This window comes from Mauremys mutica, chromosome 9 (assembly GCF_020497125.1).
Source record: "Mauremys mutica isolate MM-2020 ecotype Southern chromosome 9, ASM2049712v1, whole genome shotgun sequence".
In the NCBI taxonomy this organism is placed as follows: domain Eukaryota; kingdom Metazoa; phylum Chordata; order Testudines; family Geoemydidae; genus Mauremys; species Mauremys mutica.
This window is the reverse complement of record NC_059080.1, coordinates 2133597-2146470: the sequence shown is the minus strand read 5'-3', so window position 1 is coordinate 2146470 and position 12874 is coordinate 2133597. Positions and strand designations below refer to the sequence as shown.

Here is a 12874-nt window from a genome sequence, read left to right as displayed (position 1 = left end):
CAATTTAAAAATCTAATTCTTCCAAGCCTAAATATAATTAACGAATTAATTCCATAAGTAAATTTACTGTTCATTGTAACAGATTATTTTGGAAGAAGAAGCTGTTTACCTAAACTGACAAGATGAGGTTAAGAACTCCCTGAAGATACACAAATGTATAAAGAAATACAAAGGCCTGACTCTTTCCCAGTCTTCCCGTTTTCTTGAAGAAAAAAATTATTCATGAATGAAAAATCTGTACTGGAAAAGATACTGTGTAGGTAGTTACTTTTTTAACACTTAAAATTTTATGTGAAGGTTGTCACGGCTCATTTAAATCCTGATGTTCAGGGATCTTATTTTGTTCTAAAAACGTGGGTTGAGATCTTGGCCACTGAAGTCAGTGGGGCCAGGGTTTTACTTTGATCTTTACTGAAAATTGGCATAAAAAGCCAAATGTTCTTAGAGAGTGGCAAGGTCCTTACGCTGATGTCTACTTCTAATGTGATGTTACTGTTGCTTTGTACACAAATCATGCATTTATGCATGCAGTTAAGTTTGTTTAGTCTGGGAAAGAGAAGACTGGGGACGTGATAGTTTTTATGTTTGTAAAAGATTGTTATAAAGAAGTGTTAAATTGTTCTCATCCACTGAGAACAGCACAAGAAGTAATGGTCTTAAATGGTAGCAAAGGAGATTTAGGTTAGACCATAGGAAAAACTTTGTAATTGAAAGTGTAGTTAAGCACTGAATAAATTTCCTAGGGAAGTTGTGGAATCTCTGTTGTTGGAGGTTATGAAGAACAGGTTAGACAAATACCTGTCGGATAGCCTAGAATAATACTTAGACTTGACTCAGTGCCAGGGACTGGACTAAGCGACCTATTGAGGTCTGTTCCAGTCTCACATTTCTGTGCTTCTGTGTGGATATGTGCCCACCCACTCACTGTCCTGTCATAACTTAATTAGCTGAATGGGTTTTGCTCAAATATTAAATCACTCAGTTAGTAGTGAGAATGGACTCAAAGGGGGTTACTGATCTATCCAAATGAAGTCACTTGTCTTTATTATATGTACTATTGTGCTAAGGATCTTGACATCTTTTAAAAAAAAAAACTTTTTTGGTGGTTAACTGATCAGTAAGGCTAAGATTTTGTCATGGATATTTTTAGTAACAGTCACTGACAGGTCACAGGCAATAATGAAAAATTCACAGAAGAAGTAACCTGTCTCTGACTGTTACTAAAAATATCCATAACCAAATGGGGAGCCTGGGCATCTGCTGTGGGCTGGGAGCTCCAGGGGCCCCCTCCGTTGGTGGCTTCAGGCAGTGGGGGCCCTCCTTGCTGGCCGGGAGAGGTAGGGGCCCTTCTCCCCACTTCCTGCCTGGCAGCAGGAGGGGGTACCCTGCAGTTCTATGCCTCCACAGGCAACAGGGGACCCTGAAGCTCCCAGGTGGCGCTGGCTGAAGTCATGGAGGTCTTTGGAGGTCACAGAATCCGTGACTTCCCTGCCCTCCATGACTAAATGGCAGCCTTATTGATACCTCTGGAATTCAGGGTTCATATCACACTTTTAAATTGATGTGTATTAAAACTACCTAGTGTACTCACCTGTCAAAGATGACAACATGAACTGATTCTGTCACTTGATTTGAGAACGTAGACTTGATGAAGTCATTGTTGCAACTTTTTTATGGTATGGGAGCTTTTTTCGTATAGTCTGTAGTATTTTGTACTGACCACTTATGTTTCAAAATGCAAGCCATCATTTGAAACTATCACCATTGCGACTTGAATATGGTGGAAACTACACCCCTCCTCTGCCCACCAAAATAATCCTAGCGTTAGTTTGTCTGGATTTTATTCTGTTTTGAACTGTTTGATTAGTACTACTTAAATGGAAAACATGACAGTTGTGTTTTCTTGAGATGAAAGGCATGATAAATCTGCTAAAATAATGTTGTTTAACAGGGTGAATGGATAAGTTGTTTCTCAGCAGCATCTAGTAAAACCAAAATACTTATAAACATCAAACACCTAATCTTGCAGCAACATGGCAAGGACAGCAGTTATCTTGTGCATCTCTCCAGTTTTGGTTAAATTTTTGACTTTTTGGAAAACTATCTTTTCTTTTCAGATCTTTCAAAGAACAGATTTACTGAAATTCCTCCAGATGTCTGGCTGTTTGCACCACTTGAGACTTTAAATTTGTATCACAACTGCATCAAATCCATTCCTGAAGCCATCAAAAATCTGCAGATGTTAACATATCTTAATATTAGGTGAGTAACTCTTTTTTTCCCTGTTGATGTCTAGGGATTATATATAGACCCTCAGGAAAGATGGCTTTCATCCTCCTCAGGACCTTGATTACTTTTGTTCCCTGCTTTTCCTCAGCTTGGTAAACGTTGTTCTATAGTTCGTTCGTCTTTGGTTGTAGATCAAGTAGCTCCTTCTTCCTTCCTGGGAAGGAGTTGACTGTATTGCCATATTCCAAATAGTAATTTACAGAAGCTAACTATGTGGGAAGCTAATGGAAGTTTCCTTTCTTTCTGGTGCTATACAGATAAAAGTGTCTATGAAGGTTGGAAATAGGCTATAGAACCTGGATTATTCTCTTCAGAAGGCTCAATTGACTTAGCACACAAATGAGTAGCGAGAGAGCTGACTGTATTACTGAAAACAAATAGTGGGATCTTGTGAGACAAAAGAAACACCAGCTTTACAGGAAGACTTGTTTATAAAGTCTAATCGGTATACATAAATATTGTATGGGGTATTATGGAAAACTGTAACCTTCCCATGTGCAGTTGAGACTTGTTTTCTACAATATGCCCAAGTTTTGGTCCCTGATCACCTAAAATCTTCTGGAATAATCTCTTCCACTATACATTTTGCACATGGGATTTGTGACCATCCGTCATTTTGCTCTTGTCAAGTTTGAGGTGACTTGATTGCTAGAGAGAGAGGACTCAGGAAAAATAATTGTTAATCATGTCTTGAAAGCTCCAATGTGCCCCCCCCCCATCCTGTCCTTTTTTTTTTTTTTTAAACTCAACTTCAAGTGACGTTTAGTCAGAAGCTTATGGAGATGTAGTATACAAGGCCAAATTTGAAACAGGAAGGAATATTTAGGAAGTTATGCACTGGCAAATTTGCAGAGTAAGAATGGTCTGCTTTGTGGAGGTTTTAAAGAGCACTAGTGACATCTGAGAGATCAGTGCTGTTTTTCTTTTCCTGTGCAAAGGGGCTGTAAAGCACAATCCTTTTCTGCTTCTGGGGATAAAAGATGCAGGAAAAAACCTCCTCAAACAAGACCAGAACAAATGCACATTTAAGTAGGGGGTTTTATTTCTGCATTGAAGCAGGTTCTTGGGGTATTTGAGTGGCCTGTTCCATGATGTGCTTTACTTCTCTGGGGAAGTATCCTTGCTTGGTGAAGAGGAGGAAGGACTCAGCTGCTTTCAGACCCTCCTGCAGGAGTTGTCTCTGTGGTTACCCAAAACAGCTCCCTCAACTCTCCCTCTGTGTTGCTAGTCAAAATCACTGTATAGCTTGAGTGTTTCACAGTTTGGCCCATCATTCTCTTGAGCTAGGCTAGCTGGAGTGGAGTAACTAGACTCTACTGTTGGAATGAAGACAAGCCCTAACAGAGGTCTGGTCTACACTAGAAAATTAGATCAATCCAGCTACATTGCTCAGGGGTGAGAAAAATTCACCCCCCCAGAGCTGTATAGTTTAAGCCAATCTAAATTCACTTGTAGACAGTCTTCCATCAATCTCGGTACTGCCTCTTGGGGAGATGAGTTACCTACACCGACAGGAGAACTCCTGCCATCAGCGTAGGTCAGTGGGTCTCAAACTTTTTTTACTGGCGACCCCTTTCACACAGCAAGTCTCTGAGTATGAACTCCCCCGCAATAAATTAAACACACTTTTTGATATATTTAACACCATTGTAAATGCTGGAGGCAAGCAGGGTTTAAGATGGAGGTTGACAGCTCGTGACCCCCCATGTAATAACCTCATGAGCCCCTGAAGGGTCCTGACCCGCAGTTTGAGAACCCCTGGCCTAGGTAGTATCTACTCCAAAGTGCAGCTGTTCTCCTGTAGCTTTTCAAGTGTAGACAAGCCCAGAGATTCAATTTACAAGTCAATGGGTTTGCTTATTTTGTCTTGTTTATCTTCAGTCCATTTTACTTGACATTACTTGTACAGGCTGGTCTGCCAAGATGTTGAAATGTTTTTATAATTGCATCATATTATTGGAAGACTGAATTATTACACTAGAATGCTATTTTATTCAAATTGAATGGGGACATGGAATTTATTTGGCTAAGGCAGGCTTTTTTCATGTAAGTGATTCACACTGGGGAACACAGCTAAAATTTGAATGAGGGGTATTGCTGTGTATTTTAATATCTTTTGGAACAGAGAGAATGTTTTCTTGGAATTCATACAAGCTTCAAAAGACTATTTCAATGTAATCTTTTTTTTTCCCTTTTTAGTCGAAATCTTTTAGCAACATTGCCAAAATACCTGTTTGACCTGCCTCTTAAAGTTTTGGTTGTCAGTAATAATAAGCTGGTATCCATTCCAGAAGAAATTGGAAAGTTAAGAGACCTGATGGAGTTGGTGAGTATAATTGTGTACACCAGTGTTAAGTGTATTTACAGTATAGATAACTTATTAGTGCTGTAAAAAAGTATAATTTGATACTACTGCTATTAGTAGTTTATTATGGTAGTGCAAGGGGCTGACTAAGAGTGGGGCCCTGTTGTTCTAAGCACTGTACAGAGTAGAAGACAGTCCGTGCCGTAAAGAGCTTACAGCATAAAGACACCCATCTGGTCGGGGAAGGGGATATGAGACAAAAGCAGTGTGAACAATATGACGGTAGCAAACATCATGTTGCCTATATTTTTTTGGTGGGGGTGGAGGGAGGGAATTATGTAGGAGATAAGCTAACAGGGAAGGGGAACTGAGGGGGACAGGGCAGTGGAGAAGATTGTAAGAGGGACAAGTGTGGAGTTAAACTGAGGTGAAGAGATTATAAGGGGTGGATGGGATGGAGACGATTGGCGCTAACAGCTGATTGGCACAGGGCAAAGAGAGGCAAGTCAAAACTGTGAGAAGTTCTCTGACGGTATGTTTACACAGTGCTTTGAAGCCAGGGGAGCAAGTCTCCCAGCCCAGGTTGACAGCCTTGAGCTAGCAGGGCTCCTGCTAGCATTCTAAAAACAGCTGTGTAGACCGCTCTTTGAAGTTGTGGCTTGGTTGGAGCGTGGGGCATGAAACCTTGGAGAGGGGGTGATCTATTTACTTGGGCTGGGAGGCTTGGTCTTGTGGGCTCCAAAACTCTGTGTAGCCCTACCCGAAATGTCCAGAGCTCCCTACTTTGGCTCCTTGTGCTCCTCCTGGTTGGAGTCCGACTGGTTCCCCACTGTAGTTTTTCCCAAAGGCCATGTGGCAGGGACAAGCTAAGGAACCTCCTGGATCCTAATCCCTCCAGGTTATGGAGACTCTCTCCTATACTGTTCTGGGTCCTGGGGGATGTGATACATTGCTGCAGAATTCCAACTTAGTTAGTTATTGCATGGTCAGCATTTGATAGCATGTTACAAAAGTACAGTATATTGCAGAACTCAAAGTACAGTTACAAGTTATTAACAGTTTAGAATAACTAAACGTTGAAATATGTAAGTAATCAAACTTTCTCTTAATACATTGACATGAAAGATTTGGGAAACCTATTTATTGAATATGGTTTCTCAGTTTAATATGTAGTGACAAGTAAATTACGAAGGAATGTAGCTTCACTTACTATAAAATGAAATTGCATCTTTTAACTTAATTTTTGCTGTAGTTCACCTGTAACAGATATGCTTAGTCTAGAACATTGCACTCACATCTGTAATGAAACATGAGCATATTCCAGGTCCAGCTTTTTCATTTCAAAAGTCAGAAATAAAGATTTAACTCAGTTTCCTTTGTGAAATATGTTAGTGAAATGAATGCCCATTATTTATACTATCCCTTTCTCTCGTGGGTCTGTACTATACCTTCTGTGTGCGTAAAGAAACATATTTTGGGGGGGGGGAGAATACTAAATTTTGATCAGCTAGTCAGTATATTCGAAAGTACATTGTCGCGGTATCTTTCATATGTTTAAAATGTGTTTACTCACTGTTTAAAGCCCCTTGAATCTGACATCTTTGCCATTTGAAAATGGGATAAATGTTTTTACTATTGGGGATTTTACAGGGGTTTCATAAAGTTCATCTTCAAAAACCAAGTAAGAATTAATTGCCATGTAATTAATGTGAGGAGGCAATCTGGTATTAAGTAAAGATTAGTTTTTTGCAGTCTGTCTACAATTGCACCCAGAATGGAGTCTGAGTGTACTAATGGCTGTATAATAACTCGATAGAACAATGAGGACCTGGGCTAGATCTGGTGACTTGTCAGTGTTGAGGTGCACTGTTATCTCACTGCACATTGTAAACAGCCTGCCCCCCATTTCAGTAACAATTCAGACTCAATGCCTTTGGTAATATAATTGTGTATGCTGTTCTAGTCACTTCTGCAGCGTTTGAAATGTTCGTTCTTATACTGTATATATGTAGAACTTGAAAATTCTGGCTTTTTAAAATTACAGATCCATGGGATCACTCACTGACCGAAATCTTAGACCTACAGTTCTCTGTATATGGACATGTAAAATATTGCCAGAATAAAAAATCCACCACAAGGTGTAAAATGTGATCTTGAATATTAAATATAGCTCCTGTATGTGGGTTTGTGCTCTGCTGCCTTTACTGTCGTGGTTTTCAAGCACACTGCCAGCTGTACACAACATGAAGGTGTTTTTAATCCTGGTGCTTAAATACCCTTTCATGTCCATTTCCACTATTGTTTGATATCTGCATTAGAGATAACATCTCTAGCCTGTCAAGTAGGCATACTGTCTTTATTCTAAAGACTCAGAGCAACCGTTGCCAACCAAGAATATTGAGATGAGTATTTTTTAAAATATTAACCATTCCAGCTCTATTTTTGTCCCTTAAAAAAAATATTTTCACTTTGTGTACGTCACCACTCTGCATTATAATTATCAAGAAAATTCAACAGATTAAAAAGCATTTGTTGCCACAAATAAAACTGAAGTGTAGATTTTTAATGTTTTTATCACCCTTCTTTACTTACTCCATGGACTTGGAATAGAAAACTCTGTTAAACTATTATTTAAGTGTACTGAAAACTGGTTAACAATCCACGTTGAACATTTAAGACTGGTAGGCAACCCAAGTAGTCAAATGGATGCTGGAGAGAGATGTTGGGAAGGAATTCTGTCCTAAAGTAGGGAGGCGGAAGAGAGAGAATGGGCACATGTATGCAGGAGTGGAGTCACTTGTCCCACCGCCTGAGCACGGAAGCTGCACAGGAGAAAAGCTGGATTTACATCTAGGGACCTACCCTTTAAAATCAACATCCAGTTTTCATCTGCAGCATTGGGTAGTTAGACATGTAAGTGTTATCATTGCACACATGAATCAGAGCTGGAAAACGAGCTATAGGTCTCTCTTGTTGAACCAGTGTTCAGCCAGGTTAGAAATTAGTTTTTAGGTCTTCTCCATATTTTATTAAAGCTTATGCTAAAATTATCTAAGACACCGGTTAATAAAGAAGTTTCTATTCATCAGAATATAATGTTAAATTGTCCAAAAAGTAGCAAGTTTGATTTAAAAAGTCATAAAATGGATATAATACATAATCTGCAATATCTCAAATTAGGGTTAATAAATTTAACAGTACATTTTAAATATCAGTATCCAAATACTCAGATACATCACTCATGGAAACTTATGCTAAGAGTAGCTTGTGGAAAATATAATAATGAGTATAGATTGTTCCTCAATAATTGAAAATTTAAAGTAGGTTGTCCATGAATAAATATGGTCCACCAGAGAAGAATTTCAGCTACTTTCCTGTCTTTGCTTCTCGTTGGCACTGTAGCTCATTTCTCCTGGTATTGCCAATTTCTGGTGATATGTTCTAGTCTAAATAAATGTCCCTTGATCACCTGATGGTGTCTGATGCTGTGAGTCACTGCTTTAGCCAGGCACTGAGCTGACTGATTCCACATTCTAGTAGCATTCGCTTGTTACCAGTATCCTGGGTGTCCCAGGATCCTGGGTGCCCCAGGATCCCACAATCAGTCCGTGTGTTTGAACCTTGTAACCCCTGGCACTCAAAGCATCAGCCAGGGGAGTGTATTTCTCCAGCTTTCAAGCTCTAGCACTGCAGAAGTCCGGGGTTCTGTTCTCAAAAGGAACTGTGTCATCCACCATGACTGCCACCTTCTGTTCCTCATTAGTAATGACTATGTCCAGTTGCAGTTGATTCTCTGTTCCAGGGATGGTGGAGTTCATGGCAACCTTTGCCACGGTTGGTAGAATGGCTTTGATTAGGTGGTCTTGGGTAGTGGTGTGGTGCAGCTGGCAGGTTTTGAAGTTGGGTTTGCAGCTGCACAAGATGTAGGGGGTGTCTCGTTAGCACAGTCAAACTTTCTGCATTGATTGTCCCAATGGCTCCGTTCAGCAGGATGCAATTGAGCCAAACCCTATTGATGAATTTCCAGTCGGCAAATCAGGTGAAACTGTCCCTGGGGAGGAAGTGGTTGCTGGCATCCCACTTTTGTCACCTCAAAAGCCTTGACATGGTCCGACTTCCATCTTAGGTTTTCCACTTACTGCCAACGGATGGCATCCTTCAGTGTCCTCTTGAGTATGGTCCTTGCTGTTGGAGTAATGACGTGTGCTCGATGTTCTTGACCTGTGGCACCAAGACTCCCAGCTCCTGATGTTCCTCATACTATGTCCAGAGGCGGCCAATAAGCTGCTGCAGCCATCGTTTAGCATTGTGGGTACAAGTCCAAGTGAGGCAAAGTCTCCCCAGTCTGTTCCAAATTTGCCTTCCAGGGAGCCACTCAAGTACGTGGCGACATCTTGGCTGGAAGGGGCCCTAGCTGTTCGCTTCCTGCTGCTATCACGCACAACACTGGCTGCAGTGCTCCTCACCATAGCGTCCTGATATATCAAAAGACGGAATGTGTGAGTGATCACCGCAGTGTTGCATAGATCACCATTCAAAGGATGTTGACTCTACCCTGCCTATGCAAGATGTCCACCAGTTCATTATTGGCCCTCTGGGGAAGGTACATCCACTTCTTCACCACCTGCCTTATGGTGGTGTCCGCCTTGTTGAGAGGTACCTTCCCACGCTTATATGAATGCCTAAACAAACATTAATTTAGTCTTGCAACACCTGTGAGAAGCAGGTGTAAACTCTGCTTATTCATTGTGGCTGAACCAGAGAGGTTTAATGAGTCTGCAGCAGCCTTTGAGAGACCAGGATGATATCTTTTTTTCTGAGGCAGTAGAGCAGGAGGTTCCCAAACTTTTTGCTAGCACAACCCTATCTTAATTAAGTATTTTCAGCTGGGATCACGGACAGCATGGAGGATGCCATTTTATAGAGCAAAATGGCGTCCTCTGTACAACGTGACCTTGCACGCTTCGTATGTGTGAAGTCATGCTGCACTCTGCAAAGTGTGACCTTGCATGTCTGGTGCATGTGAGGTCACACTATGCAAAGGATGCTATTTTGTAGAGTGAAATGCTGTCCTCCATGCATCGTGACCTTGCACTCACTGTACATGCAAGGTTATGCTGTGTGGCATGAAATGGCATTTTCCACACAGTAGGGGTTGCTGTCATCCTCTCTGCTGATGGTGTGACCCCATTTGGTGTTGCAACCCACAGTTTTGGAACCGCTACAGTGGAGGCTCATCATTTTAGATCCAGGGGTCTCAGGTGATTGTGTAACATAGGGAAGAAGAAAAATTATTATCCCCATTTTGCAGAGGTACAGAATGTAAGTGAGCTGTCTGCAGTCACACAAAAGACAGATGGGAATCAAATCCAGATCTCCTGATTGGGTCTAGTGCAAATCTCAAAGGTGACCTTTCCTTGTCCATTGGATTAGACTCCTTGATTGGGCTCCCACACTACCAAATGTTGTTTCAGATTGGGAAAGGCTCTCCTGAGAGCTGGGTTATAGAAGCTCTCAGTTTGGTAAGAAAAGGGGGGAAAAGGAATGAGGATATTGTTCTTTAAAACATGTTTTTGTAATAACTTTCACTGAAATTTTTCCTTGGTTTAATTTCAATCGAGCTATTCAGCTCATTGACTCATTATCTTTTACTTAGGATATCAGCTGCAATGAGATTCAGGTCCTTCCCCAGCAAATAGGAAAACTCCAGTCACTTAGAGAACTAAACATTAGAAGAAATAATCTCCATGTGTTGCCAGATGGTAAGCTGCTCACCATCCTCGTGTTGAAATAGGTAAATTACACAAAACATTAGGGTGTCTGATTTTGTTTTCTTTCCCCCTTAACAGAATTGGGAGACCTTCCCTTGGTAAAGCTGGATTTTTCTTGTAATAAAATTACAGAGATCCCAATTTGTTACAGGAAATTACGTCATTTACAAGTAATAATTTTGGATAACAATCCAATGCAGATACCACCGGCACAGGTTAGTATAAAAAACTTCCATTTTCTCAACTTTCCCAGGATTGTAAGAAAGGGTGAGATGTGTTAGGTTAATTACCAACCAACTGTCAGTGGCACAAGGAAATATCATAAGGGCATTTCTTGACCCATAATCCTTTGCTCAAAAACATTATTTTGTAGTTTAGTCATTCATCCCACCCTTTACATTAGTTAATCTGGAGGCCAGACTAGATAATTGTAATAATTGGAGATATACCAATCTCCTAGAACTGGAAGGGACCTTGAAAGGTCATTGAGTCCAGCCCCCTGCCTTCACTAGCAGGACCAATTTTTGCCCCAGATCCCTAACTGGCCCCCTCAAGGATTGTAATAGTCCATTCTATCCTTAAAAAAACAAAACTATGAATAAACCCCTGAAAATCAGGCTAATGCTGATTATATTATGGGGTAATCTGATAAATTGTCATGAATATCCAAAGACTTAACCCAGGAGAAAAATTGTAGGTGTGAATGTTAGGGTCAGTCTTCTTTCTCCCACACACAGCCATCTTTCTTTCTCTGCATCCATGTTTCTGCTTGTTCTTTCCATCTGCTTTCTGTTGCTGATCTTTTCCTCAACCCAGCCCTATAGAGACATAATGAGCAAGGTCCGCCCCCAAAAAGTCTTAAAAATCAGTTTAATCTAATCTGAAACCACAAACCATATCATTCACTAGTCATAATTGCATGTAATTGTATTGAATAACGTCATTACAGGGTGGATTAAAGGCACCCAACAGCCGTATCTTTGCATTTCCATGCCTTAACATCTTTGGATTTCTTTTAAGTTTAATTCGAATATTTCTGGGTTTGTGATGTTTGTTTTGGAGATAATTACTACATCCCTGTAACTTTTTTTTACCGTTAAATTACTGATACGTACGCAACTTTGACTCCAGGTCAGCATAGTTTTTATCTGGATATTATATAGTACATCTCTACCCTAATATAACACAGGTTCGCATACAACACGGTAAAGCTCTGACATGCTGCTCTGAGCAGCATGTTGAGGGTGCTGGGCCAGGCTGGGGCTGAGGGGTTCGATAAGGGGCAGAGGGTCTCGGGGGCGGTCAGGGGCTCCACCGCCCCCAGGGTCTAGGGGGCAGGAGCTGTGGGAGGGCACTTTTGGGGGCCCCGCAGTCCCGGAGTGGCCTGGGGGATTAGCAGGGGACCGGGAGCAGCCCGCTCTGCTTCCCTCGCCCCGGCCTCAGCCATGTCACTCGGAGGATGTGGCTTGGGGGAAGGGATCTCCCCCCCCCCCACACACTCACCAGCAGTGGCGGAAGCGGAGGAGCCCAGCCCCAGCCAGCTCCACTCCGCCAGCTCCCAGCCGTGGTGCTCCACTTCCCACCGCAGGTGAGTGCAGGGGGGCGTCCTTTCCCCAACCTCCCCGCACTCACCGACAGCGGGAAGTGGAGCAGCCCAGCCCCAGCCAGCTCCACTCCGCCAGCTCCCAGCCGTGGTGCTCCACTTCCCACCGCAGGTGAGTACGTGGGAGTGTCCTTTCCCCAAGCTCCCCGCACTCATCAGCGGCGGGAAGCGGAGTGCCGCGGCTGGAAGCTGGCGGAGTGGAGTGGACTGGGGCTGGGCTGCTCCGCTTCCCGCTGCTGCTGGTAAGTGCCTGTCAGGGGGTGTTGGGTGGTGGATAGGGTTCGGAGCAGTCAGGACAGGGGGGTTGGGTAGGGGGTGAGGTCCTGGGAGTGATTAGGGACAGGGGTCTCTGGAGGGGGTGGTCAGGGAACAAGGAACGGGGGAGGGGCAAAGCAAGTTTGCTATAACACGGTCTCACCTATAACGCAGTGAGATTTTTTTGTCTCCTGAGGACCGCGTTATATCGGGGTAGAGGTGTACTTGTTTTTTCCCTTATTGAAATTTGAAAGTAATCAGAAAATTTACTTTAATACAGTTGTATGAGTTGTACTTATTAGAAACATCTTTGACATAAGAAAATTAATGGTGGAGTTTAATTTTGTTTGTTTATAACCTGTATACTGGCTTAGTTTGATAATATGTATTATGAGTTTCATACAGCATGTATCAGAAATGTCCAAACTCAGCTCCTTTCTTCCCTCATCCCTGAGATGTCTTATTTACCTTTGTTGCGGCTTCAGCCACCCTGATACCTTTCCCTGTGATTGGTATTCAGATGCTTCTGTGTCTGATTTATGCGGTGTTGTTGTAGCCATGTTGCTCCCAGAATATTAGAGTGACAAGGTGGTTGAGGTAATATATCTTATTGGACCAGCTTCTGTTGGTGAGAGAGACAAGCTTTCGAGT

At 42.1% G+C, this 12874-nt stretch overlaps 1 protein-coding gene across 5 annotated transcripts in view; it reads left to right on the top strand.

Moving 5' to 3' along the window:
• The window catches only part of LRCH2 (leucine rich repeats and calponin homology domain containing 2), a 73080-nt gene that overhangs the window by 24442 nt on the left and 35764 nt on the right, over positions 1 to 12874 (top strand). For 3 of the 5 annotated variants that reach the window (XM_045030830.1, XM_045030829.1, XM_045030834.1), the window contains 4 exons: positions 2118 to 2262; positions 4489 to 4615; positions 10251 to 10356; positions 10444 to 10580. In XM_045030830.1, the coding sequence (XP_044886765.1) occupies positions 2118 to 2262; positions 4489 to 4615; positions 10251 to 10356; positions 10444 to 10580 (515 nt within the window). Of the gene's footprint in view, positions 1 to 82; positions 261 to 2117; positions 2263 to 4488; positions 4616 to 10250; positions 10357 to 10443; positions 10581 to 12874 lie in introns of those variants that run through there. The other 2 variants (XM_045030831.1, XM_045030833.1) reach the window with 2 other exon arrangements.